This window comes from Dreissena polymorpha, chromosome 2 (genome assembly GCF_020536995.1).
Source record: "Dreissena polymorpha isolate Duluth1 chromosome 2, UMN_Dpol_1.0, whole genome shotgun sequence".
NCBI classification, from domain to species: domain Eukaryota; kingdom Metazoa; phylum Mollusca; class Bivalvia; order Myida; family Dreissenidae; genus Dreissena; species Dreissena polymorpha.
The window spans coordinates 151,766,328-151,778,827 of record NC_068356.1 but is presented as its reverse complement, the minus strand read 5'-3'; the positions used below and the strand labels follow the sequence as shown (position 1 = coordinate 151,778,827).

Below are 12,500 nucleotides of genomic sequence, written 5' to 3'. Positions count from 1 at the left end.
TTATTAATTGGGTACCTGGCCATGAGTTCTACATCCAACGTATCTTCGTGGCACCTTTTAGCAATTTCCAAATACAGTGAGAAATGTAGAACAGACAGTAGGGCAAACGGGTTTGTTAGTTTATAAAGATAATTAAATTAAAAGTATCAGTTTAAAACTGTGTCGCTTATTTGAAACGTTTTTCCTAATGACTCACCATAACTAATTTTCGGAAACATGCCGTGATTTACACTAAATCATTGCCTTTGTAAAAAAAAACGATATAAAAACCAGAATTATGTGGTACATATTAATTCAGAAATATGTAATAATAACAACAAAATAACCGAGATTAGCAATAGTATGAATTATATATAGTTTTAAACGTAAAATATATGTTTATAATAAAGGCGTATTATTTTGGATTGATTGTGCATTCTCAACTTTGAGGGAAATTCGAAAGACAGAAAAAGGCTAAAAAAATATCAAGCATTTAGAAAACACAATTTTGATCCATACGCATAAAATTAAAACTAGCAAAATCCCCCTGATATATAGCCTCACACAAAAGTTTTATAAATATATATTAACCTTGAGACCAATTCTACGACTTCAGTTTCACCGAATTTCCAACGCGTGTGTGTCATTTCCTCGAGGGCCAAATCGGTCTTGTAATGATCTCCACCCTGCGGGGGAACAACCACTATGGGACGTGGTTTTGGTACAGGAGGACTCATTTTCTGCGCTACGATGTTAGGTTCAGAAACTCTCAATTTATCCTTGATTGCAAGGGTATTGTCGGATAAAGGCAAGATATTCTGGATTTCAGTTTCGGGTTCTGTCTTGTTATTCTGAGGTTCAGAGATAGTCTCATGGAATGTCGAGGTATCCTGAAATGGCGGTTCATAATCAATACTTTGTAAAAACAAATCATGGTGTGTTTATGATTCCCATACATTATCATATATTTCCTCCTCAATAAAACTTGCACAGTACAAAACCCGTTTCCAGTTGGTGTATAAACAACAACACGTTCTGCACGTGTGCACATTCTCAACAGATGTATGCATTTGCAAAAAATAGGATTTTTAACCATCGATCTTAACCCAATCTTCACTTGCCTTGATATCAATTGTCAGCTGAGCTCCATTTCGCTGGCGGCAGTCATCATTTCCATGTAAAGGCTGATCGCTATAAAGGTGTACAAATATATTAGTTATTACGATTATTTACTATCACAATCAGTATGTTTGAATTTTGCATAATACATTCTTAGAGATACATGTATATATGTTTAAATAATTTAAACTGTACAAAATGTATGCATAAAAGTAAAACTTAAAAATTTAAAGTAATGAAAATGCATAAAATAATACATATGTTGTTTTTTTTTATTTACCCAGAGCAATTTTGGTCAATAGTCGGACACGTAAATTTCTCAACATTTTCTGAAAAGGAACAATATTCAAATGAATATTTATTGGAACGTTATTTCCTCCAGCAGGAGAGAAACCTTATTATATCAAGTAATCCTTAATATCCAAACGCGATATCGGTAAATGGAATTGAAAAAATTTAATTTATACACACCGGTATAAGCTTAGCTAGTTGTACGATGCACTATTTTGGTAATCTTTTTACACGACGTGATGTATTTCAAAATTAGTTCAGATTAATATTTATAATTATTTTAAAACTTCAAATGTGCATATTTCACAACACTTATAAAACGGAATCGATTATATTATGTGTAAAAATGCAAATATGAATAACCTTCGTTTTGTAATTTGGTGAATGGCACGATATCATCTTGATGAAGCAACTCTGTTGTTAAGACGACACAGTCATCTTCAACATTGCCCAAGCTGTCTTGCGAATCGACAGGGACCATTGCATCGTCAGTGTTATCTATTTCGTCGTGGTTGGATTTGTCTTGTCTTTCATGGTCGGCTACTTGGTCATATTGTTTGGTTTGTGGACGGCCATCAAAGTTAGCGTCTAGACTTTGATCACAAGTCAGAGAAGTCTGCAGAAGCACAGCTCTATCTCGACCTTCAATTGCAACGGCTTCTTCTAAGGAGGTTTCAGGATAATTTGCATATGCATTCTCTTCAATCGGTTCGTGTTGATTGTTCGCACCTATATGCACTGAAGATGCGTCAAAAGAATTATTGAAAGCATCATTATCGTCATCAGCTCTGTACGTTCAATTCTAAGTACGTCGTAACAAAAAAGTCCCCGAAGATCGATCATTGTGAAATAAATCAATATACCTGGTCTTGAAATTCCGTTTGCCTCTAGACATCGTGCAAAACCGTTCGATCTCAGCGCGTTCGCAAGGCTCGATGGTCTTTGTCGTGAACAACTTCGCTTAAGACGACGAACTTAAACATAAATGTTACCAATGTAATAGATGACACTATCATTCAGAATAAAAACATGTATAAAATGGCCTCTATAAACTGGCTTATTATAGGGATCTAAAGTCAGTGTGTGATTGTTTAATAGTAACTTTATAAACAAAAAACGCAGTCATTTATCTTTAAAGAGTCATGTGTAGCATCTGGATGAATGTTCTACAGCCCACAAGAAACGTGCAAACTAAGAAACCCCACTTCGAAACGATACTTCTTGCCAATGCCGACATATTTGTTAGAGAAACCAGCACACAAATGCGTCCGTGTGACGCATAAACACACAACGGGTATTTCACAATATCATAGAAATGTTTAAACGATTTTATGCCAAAATTACAGCAATAATTTTCAATTTTATTCAACTATTATGTTCATGATTTCGTTATATAATTACTGCTGAACCTTTTTTCTAACTTTTCATTGATTAAGGAATAATATGTTGTTGAAATTGCACTTAGATCATACCTACCAATCGTTTCGAAGCATCTCATGAAGTCTTTCCAGTAGATGACAATCTCTAAGCTTACAAGCTCGTATCCGTGGATTTTCCTCAGTTGCTTTTCCACCGGCTTCAACAATGCCGTCAGTTTTCCAAAAACACAGTCTTCGCAAAGTTTGAGGATAGCTTTTGGAGACCAACACTGTATGTAGACTGCCAAGCACTCTTGCTTAGTTTCTGTTACTTCCATCATGTTTTGCCCATCCTCTGATTTATATTAAATTTAACGACCACTTTTAATTACATTTACATTTAATATGACCCGTCATTATATTAAATATATAGCAATTTGGTTTGTTCTAAAAGCACTGATCAAATAATGATGTAGCTCGAGAATATTAACCTGACTACAACCTTTATAAATGAATATATTACTGAAACATCATGATGAATACATTAGTATTCGTGCTGCACTCTGGTAAAACAGATAAAAGAATATCTCACAAATTTGCAGTTATGTTCTTATTTGTCTCTTTAAACAAGTACACGACAAAAAAGAGAGAAGGACATTTGACATAGTTTTAGGTTAGTGCTTGCCGAGTTCACAAATATAAGTTTAATGAAGGTTAGGTGTACACACTTGATTAGTTTTCAAGGTACATAAGACACACATAAATACCTCCTGAGATCTTTTCTGTAAAATCTGTGTAGGACTTTTTAACTCCTTCCCATTCCGAATCTTCTTTAGTGTTTTCTGTTGTTAACTTGTCATGGAACTTCTTCTCCTTGGATGTATCGATGTTTGTTGCAAGTATCTCCATTCGTGTAACTTTAGTGTAAACATGAAATTACAAAGAGAATAATAAACATATACAAAGAATTATTAATTTTAATTGTCCGATTTAATATTTAGGAAATCTGCAAACATCTTGAAAATGGTAGTTAAAATACCTTTCATTTACTCAATAGGTGACTTAACTCACGTATATTTCTGATAAATCGGAATACAATAAATTACAAAATCAAACACAAACATACTAATCTTTATACGTGATAAAGCTAGAGGTTGTCGTGCATGATGTTTGATAACATGTTTTATATTTATGCTGCTTTGTGCGTAGTGTAATGTGTTGTATATACCATTGGTTGCTTGCCTCAACTAACTAATCAACGCATTTGTAATAAGTGTTTTTGACGATGCTGCTTCAGCATCGTCTAAGTTATCATACCATGAACAAATTCTTCACAATGGCGAGCTTTGTAAAAGACCGAGCCAGTCCGATTGAGATAGTGCCGATTTTCTTATCGGCATATCTCGGTGATTAGCATTGGTAACATTCTCCAGCAGAGTTGTCGTTCATGCCTCAACATAGGGCACGACTAAAATGCGTATATGGCTCATATCGGCGGATATGACTGAAAAGTGCGGATATGAACAGATAAAGGCTTTTTAAATGTATTTTCCTTTATTTTTGTTATATGAAAATCGTTCTGTGACAAAAATACACGTTGCTAATGTTCAATGTTACGATCGGATGAATTTAAAAGCGTTTTTCATTGGCATTTTAATTTCAGTAACTCCAAATGAATATCCGCGAATATGAACGACCAGTCAGACCACCGCTTTTATTAAATTGCTCTATTTTGAGGCAGTCTTAACATATTTATCACATATTGTGAATTTTTAATTCAACTGTGATTTGTTCATAACAAAACTGCAAAACAAACGCATAAATATTGCCTATATTCGTTCATATTCGCACTTTTCGTTCATATCCGCGGATATGAGTCATATACGCATTTTAGACGGACCGCTCAAGGTCATACAACAATGGCCGCGCCCATGAGAGAATCTTCACACTCGTGTGAAAACTTTCTTACAGCATACATCGGCTTGTTTGGCTATTTAGAAACTGTCATTTATGATATATGAGTTATTTATTAACTAAATCTCCGCTAATGTCAACAATGGATTGAAATCGAAGGATACATTCGATGTGAATGCAGGACTTTCTGGATCTTGACAGCTTGACACGGCAAAACTGGTATTTTTAGTTATCAATTTAAGTCACATTTTGCTTTGTAATTTGTATTTGAGCATTTTGCGACTTATTGAATGACTATGATGCCCGATATCAACATATCAGTGGGATTTGCAGATCACCAAGCTGTCCTGAAAACATTGATTACAAAGTCTTTACTCATATTACGGGTTTGTATTATTTCTTCTTTTATATTTTAGTATTAAATATCATTTTTAAGTCTAATGAACTGTGTCACGGTAAAAGATACATTAAGGCGATTGTGGCCAGTTTGGATCCAGATCAGCCTGCAGTCGCTTGAAAGCTGTTTGCTTAAAAGCGGTTTTCTGACAATAACAAATAGTTTAATTGGATACTGATTTGCCCTTTCCCTGTGACCTGGCTCAAATAATAGTATTGTCATTAATCAAATGTTTTTATTTCGAACATTAATCAAGTGATTTTTTTTCTGGTCCTTCGGGATTTATGACTCCAGCACTTTCTTGTTGAGAATTGAATACTGCTTAAGGCAATGCTAGGGGGCGTGAGAGATGTAGCATCTACCATTATCTCTCATGAACTGACTCAATCATACCGAGTCGGCAATATTTAACTTAATTTTTAGTTTGGTTTCTCTGACAAGGGATCGAAAAATTTCAGAATCTTGCTAAAAGCCTAGTGGTAGAGTGTCGTCTTTGATTTAATCAGTGTGTTTAAATATATATAAACATAGCTCCAGCGTCAGGGCTTCAGGCAATGAATAATTCACCCCCTGATCTTTTTTTCTAATGGATGTTTTAGCTAGTTCCTACATTCAATACAGTCAAATATATGTTAAGTATTATCTGTACACATTGGTAGATTAAATTTGTACATTAAATATTATTTTTTAGTGTTAAACAGATATAGTTCAAGTGTTGATGCTAGATGAATTAAGAGCCTTAGTCAAGAGGTATTTAAACATTTTTAAAGGGTTAAATTTTCTGAAATGTACATCTGTGTTGTAAGTTGATAAAATCGTATTTGTTTATTGTTCTAATGCAGATTATGTTCGGTAGCTGGCGTATTGCGATAGCTTTACTCTTGTAAAATCGACATTGAACTATCGGTCAGATCGACGCCGACCTAGCATTTCTACGAGTTCGAGAAGTATTTTCTTGTAGTTTATGTTGGCAAGTAGCTGTTTGTGGTCATTTTTCATCACGAGGCAACCTTTCCCAACAAAATGGTACATAGTTTAAGAAAATCGACCGCCATTAAGGCAATTAATCGCTTAAAATGTTGATGAAGGTGATTTTTCTGTGTCAAGAGATACCTACCTTGTTCATATATATCATATCAGAAAAAAAATATATTTTTAGAATATTTTTTTTTGTCAATATGATAAACAAAATGTTGTTTTATGACAAATTGATAGTGTTAAAGTGACTTGGCCACGCGCCCTACACCTGTGATATGGACATGACATTCTAAAAAGCAAAAAACGTTCCCGTTGCATTTATTAAAATAACATTAATTTTTACCAAAATATACTGTATTTATATACGGCTTCATACCTGGAATTGGCACATTGTTTTGCACAAAACACCGATGTAAGTCTGTCATCATCGTTTTCATCTCATTTACAGCTTGACGAATAAAAAAATTATGTACAATAATTGAATACAAAACCAATTATTACAATATTGTTAAATCTTCAGTAAAGTAAAAACATTGCGAAAATTTAAATAAAATGTAAATCCAATTGTCAACAATACTTACAACTTTGCACGATTTTTACATCTGCGTGTGTTTCAGTGGTTATCTAAATAGACATGTGCTTTCCACTTAAAAAACATGGCAGTACAATAATTAAAATTTGCTTTGGAAACGTTTTTAATAATACAACAAATTATGAGTATTAATGGTATATGAAACGTTTTCATACAAGCAAAATAAATACACGTTCAAATATCAGCGAGAATGCTACTGACCTGCTTTATGTATGAAACCGTGCTCTGGAGTGAACGGATCTCGTCCACGACCACCTTAATTTCCTCGCACTGTTCTTGGTGTTTTTCCAACATTTCCATGTGTTTCTGTTCAATATCATGTAATGAATCCAGACGTTCATTAATGTCATCCAGAGTTAGTTTTGTTTTCTGTTCTGTAGTGTGTTTGTCGTTCTCCATATCAACAGTACAATCTTCCTCCACACCTTCATATGCTTTAAGGCGTTCTGACTTTTTATGAAGAATTTTTATTTCTTCTAATACGGATTTGACGGCATCTCTATGTCCACACACGGATGATATAGTAGATACAATAATCGTTTCGCTCTTCAACTGAACATATTAAATACTTATGTGTCTACTTACAAGTATAAACATTGTCAATAAAACGTTCATTTATAAGATCCGTCAGAGAGTAAATTATTATACAGAAATTGATAAATAATTTCATTCCCTAACCACCCAAAAATCTTACTTAAGAGAACAGTAACATAAATGTATATCAAACGCCTTTCCCTCATCTATTTTGTACGCCATACATGGAAGAAAACTTATATTTGCATATTCGCAAAAATGTATTACAATTGACAAATGTAAACAATATCCAATCAATTGTTTCAATTATTTGACATTAATTATTTGTCTTTTTCCTTGTTGTCCACAAACTTCGAAACATGTGTTTTTTTTATATTTATATTCCAATTTTTACATTCTAAGCATGTATTAAGTAAATATAAAGAAGTGAAAAAAAACTGTATCGTTGTGTTGTATTTTTTCTAATAACAACATTTAACTTCGCATATTTTTCAAACCCAAACTTTAGTTTTACAATTTGTCATATTTTTATCTGCAGAAAATGAACAGAAATAGATCGAAAACCAATATGCATGTTTTCTTTATTAATTCTTAAACATTGAGGTTATGTGCTACTGTTGCGTTCTACTATAAAATGTTGTTTACAGCGATTTGCATATATGTCAATTATTCTGTATTGTATTTTATGTACATTTTGTATATGTTTTAGTTTGATGCTTAAATGTAGTGGAATAAATAAGCAAAACATATTAATAAGTGATGGTATTGAAAGTGATGAATGCCGCCGGAGACAAGTTCAAACCTATAAAAAATAATGCAAATTTGCTGACGAACAGTTGTGTGACAAGAGGGCATGAAAGGCCCAAAGTCGCTCACCTGAGATTCAAATGAACTGACCTGTTCTGTGCAGCCCAAGATGTCATTAGAACAAATGTTCTAACCAAATTTCATGAATAGTGAACACCCTGGTGGCAACGTTTTTCAACAGACTGGATACATTTTCCTACACATCCAAAATATCATTAAAACAAATATTCTGACCAAGTTTCATGAAGATTGGACAAGAAAATGTGACTTAAAGAGTGTTTGCCAGTTTTACAATAGCAATATAATGAAAAATGCCACGTCCCCTCGTGGCCATGCTTTTCAACCAACTGGAACAATTTTTTTAACTCGTCCAAGATATCATAGGGACAAATGTTCTGACCAAGTTTCGTGATGGTCGGACAATACATGTGGCATCTAGAGTGTTTACAAGGTTTTACTATTGCCATATAAGGAAAAAATGCCCCGCCCCCTGGTGTACATGGTTTTCAACCAACCCAAACCATTTTCAAAGTCGTCCAAGATATAAATAGGATGAATCTTCTGACCAACTTTCATGAAGATCCAACAATAAATTTGACATCTAGAGTTTTACATAAGCCATATATAGCCATATAAGGAAAAATGCCCGCCCCCGTGGTGGCCATGTCTTTCAAGCAACCGGAACCATTTTCGAACTTGTCCAGGATATCATTGAGACGAATCTTCTGACCAAGTTTCATGATGATCGGACAATAAATGTGGCCTCTAGAGTGTTAACAAGGTTTTACTATAGCTATATAAAATAAAATGCAACGCCCCTTTGGCGGCCATGTTTTTCAACCAACCAGAACCATTTTCGAAATCATCCTATATATCATTGGGACAAACCGTCTGACCAAGGTTCATGAAGATCGGAAAATAAATGTGGCCTCTAGAGTGTTGACAAGGTTTTACTAAAGCCATATATAGCCATATAAGGAAAAATGCTCCGCACCCTGGTGGCCATGTTTTTAAAACAACAGAAACCATTTTCGAACTGTCCAAGATATCATGTTGACAAATCTTCTGATCAAGTTTCATGAAGATCAGAAAATAAATGTGGCCTCTAGAGTGTTAACAATGTTTTACTAAAGCCATATATAGCCATATAAGGAAAAATGCCCCGACCCTGGTGGCCATGTTTTTAAAGCAATCGGAACCATTTACAAAATTATACAAGATATCATGTTGACAAATCTTCTGACCAAGTGTCATGATGATCGGAAAATAAATGTGGCCTCTAGAGTGTTAACAAGGTTTTACTATAGCTATTTAAGGAAAAATGTTCCGCCCCCTGGCGGCCATGTTTTTCAACCAATAGGCATCATTTTCGATCTTGTCCAAGATAGTATTGGGATGAATCTTCTGACTAAGTTTCATTCGGACAATGAATGTGGACTCTAGAGTGTTAACAAGGTTTTACGATAGCCATATATAGCCAAATAAGGATAAATGTCCCGCCCCTTGGCAGACATGTCTTTCAAGCAAACGTTACCATTCTCGAACTCATCCAAGATATCATTGAGACAAATCTTCTGAACAAATTTCATGAAGATTGAACAATAAATGTGGCCTCAAGAGTGTTAACAAGGTTTTAATATAGCTATATAAGGAAAAATGCTCAGCCCCCTTGGCGGCCATGTTTTTCAACCAAATGGTACTATTTTTAAACTTATCCAAGATATCATTGGGACAAATCTTCTTACCAAGTTTCATGAAGATCGGACAATAAATGTCGCCTTTAGAGTGTTAAAAAGGCTTTACTTAAGCCATAAAAAGCCATATAAGGAAAATACCCCGCCCCCCCCCCCCCTGGTGGCCATGTTTTTAAAGCAACCGGAACTATTTTCGAACTTGTCTAAGATATCATTTGGACAAATCTTCTGATCAAATTACATGATGATCAGGAAATAAATGTGGCCTTTCGAGTGTTAACAATGTTTTACAATAGCCATATAAGGTAAAAATGTCCCGCCCCCCCATGTCTTTCAACCAATTGGCATAATTTTGAAATTCGTCCAAGATATGTTTAGGATAAATCTTCTGACCAAGTTTCATGAAGATCGGCCAATAAATGTGGCCTCTAGAGTGTTTACAATGTTTTACTATAGCCATATATAGCCATCTAAGGAAAAATGCCCCGCCCCTTGGCAGCCATGTTTTTCAAGCAAACTTAACCATTTTCGAACTCATCCAAGATATCATTAAGACCAATCGTCTGACCAAACATGAGGATTGGACAATAAATGTGGCCTCTAGAGTGTTAACAAGGCAAATGTTGACGCCGTACGACGCTCAACGCACGACGCACGACGGACAAAAGGCAATCACAAAAGCTCACCATGAGCACATTGTGCCAGGGTTGGCACCAATTGACCGCCCCCGGTTTTAACCGGCGGTTTTTACCGGTTTAAACCGCCCCGGTCAATACTCCCAAAGTGGTCATTACTGGTCAATACTGGTCGATTGAACATTACCCCCAATTTTGATTAATATTCCATGCTTAATTAAACAATATTGATAATATAAATTAAACAGACATGTTGCCAATAATGTCTTAAGCTATTAAAATGCGGCTAGATTGAACTTTACCGGTACGCAGTTGTTTACCACTATCGACAAAGCGGGGTTTTGGGGGCGGTAGCCCCCGATATTAAGGAAATATATAGGAAAAAAAGGATTATAAGGTGTTGCGTTAGTTGTTATGTGTAAGGTGTTAAGGGTTAGGGATAGGGTACGCTGTTCGATGTTAAGTGTTGCGTACCGGTAAAGTTCAATCGTCCCTAAAACCCACTATTTTATACCTGTTCATGCAATTTGTAGGCCAATCTCTCAAAATTTTGCAAATGAGTCAAGTTGGTCAATTGGATTTTGCTGGTCGATTGAATTTTTTTTTCAATTCTAACGAATTATGAATGCTCAGAAAATTATGTGCTTGATTCAACAAGAACCTGCCAATTACTGTGTATTAGTTGTTCCTCATGCCCCACTGTCTCCACAGTCTTTTACAGTCTTCAAACCTATACCGGTTAGGGCACCCAAAACTGATAATAGGGCCTTACATGGCACCTTTTACACAACCCTTACTTGTCATGTATTCTTGCCTGGATTTCTTTAACAAAAAAATAGTGAAAAAATATTTTATTTTACCATTGATAAAAAAACTTAATAAGAAATAATTATTAAAAGAAAGAAATAATTGAAAAGAAGAGTCTAGAGTAGACCCACAATTGGTAAACATTATTTGTTGCCAAAATCAAGAACTTTGATTGCTTATTCATTTGAAGACCAATTGAACTTTAAAATATGAAAACCCTCTTAATATAGAAAGGAGACAAGTTAGAAGTAACTATTAAATTAATAACATTAATAGCAAGTTATCTCATTTTGTTTGAGTGAAATGAAATAGCCTAAGGGCAGATTTGCTTCATTGTCACTATCAGAGACATACCAGTGCATGCATTTTATTACCAATTAAGGCTTAGGGGCCAGATCATTTATGACCCTAGAAACCACAAGAGTTCTGTTTGTCCATCAGCTTATCAAATAGATATATCAATAGATCAGTGAAATACTATGGTAACTACAATAGTAATAATACTTCAGTAATAGATGTGATACACTGAGATAAAGATATTGCCTTAGTTCTTTTGTATTTGAGACCGTTTCCATAAATAATAAAGAAGTATTTTTTACAGCTGTAAAGATTTTTTTTACAATAGATAACTCAAAAAAGTTTATCAATTACAGAATAATGATTGATTTAATATAGAAAAGCTTAAATTCTTCCTTTGTCATGTTTAAATGCTACAATGTTCAATCGACCAGTATTGACCAATAATGACCAGTAATGACCAGTATTGACCGGTTTTAACCGGGTATTGACCGCCGGCCCGGTCAATACTCAATTGACCGGTCAATATGCCAACCCTGCATTGTGCTCAGGTGAGCTAATAAAAAAACACTTTAAAGTAGCACAAGCGGAACTACAATAAGACCTACCTTTTCTAGTCTCCGTATAGCCTCGTTTGTTTTGTCCACGTGTTCTCCTTGGCAGGGCTTCTCTTTTAGTACGGTTATGAAGTAATCAATAAAAGTATTGACTTCTTTATTCTCTAGTTCGAACGTGCCGGAGTGCATAATTGTATTTCTCGCATATTTTGCCTGGTGTAATGAATAAACAATTAAATGTCGTAAATGCAATGACTGGCATAAGTATATTTCATTAGCGCATTAGTTCATGGAAAGATGTAGAATTGTAATCACAATATTAAAATACGGTCAGTTTGTCAAATGTTATTTCAAAGCACAGATTTGACAGCTGTAGAGAAATGTGTTGTCAGATTTAAACAAAATTATCGCATTACATTAACAAACATAACTAGTCTGAATCACAATTATTTCATGAACATTGTAAAAGTACAAATCATGAATCAGTTTAAAGATTGGTTATCCCTTGCGTGTTCGAGGAAGAAGCAAACTGAGAGAGACA

The 12,500-nt window shown here is 34.7% G+C and overlaps 1 protein-coding gene across 3 annotated transcripts in view; it reads right to left on the bottom strand.

The window, feature by feature from the left end:
- LOC127869460 (uncharacterized) overlaps positions 1-12,500 on the bottom strand; it is a 30,024-nt gene that overhangs the window by 14,465 nt on the left and 3,059 nt on the right. For all 3 annotated transcript variants that reach the window (XM_052412066.1, XM_052412068.1, XM_052412067.1), the window contains exons 3-14: positions 12,011-12,172; positions 6,830-7,180; positions 6,618-6,660; positions 6,413-6,484; positions 3,515-3,664; positions 2,866-3,102; positions 2,253-2,363; positions 1,753-2,127; positions 1,379-1,427; positions 1,101-1,170; positions 571-869; positions 1-54 (exon numbers count right to left, since the gene is read on the bottom strand). The exon at positions 1-54 is cut by the window's left edge and continues 120 nt beyond it. In XM_052412066.1, coding sequence (XP_052268026.1) covers positions 1-54; positions 571-869; positions 1,101-1,170; positions 1,379-1,427; positions 1,753-2,127; positions 2,253-2,363; positions 2,866-3,102; positions 3,515-3,664; positions 6,413-6,484; positions 6,618-6,660; positions 6,830-7,180; positions 12,011-12,172 — 1,973 coding nt within the window. The remainder of the gene's footprint in view (positions 55-570; positions 870-1,100; positions 1,171-1,378; positions 1,428-1,752; positions 2,128-2,252; positions 2,364-2,865; positions 3,103-3,514; positions 3,665-6,412; positions 6,485-6,617; positions 6,661-6,829; positions 7,181-12,010; positions 12,173-12,500) is intronic.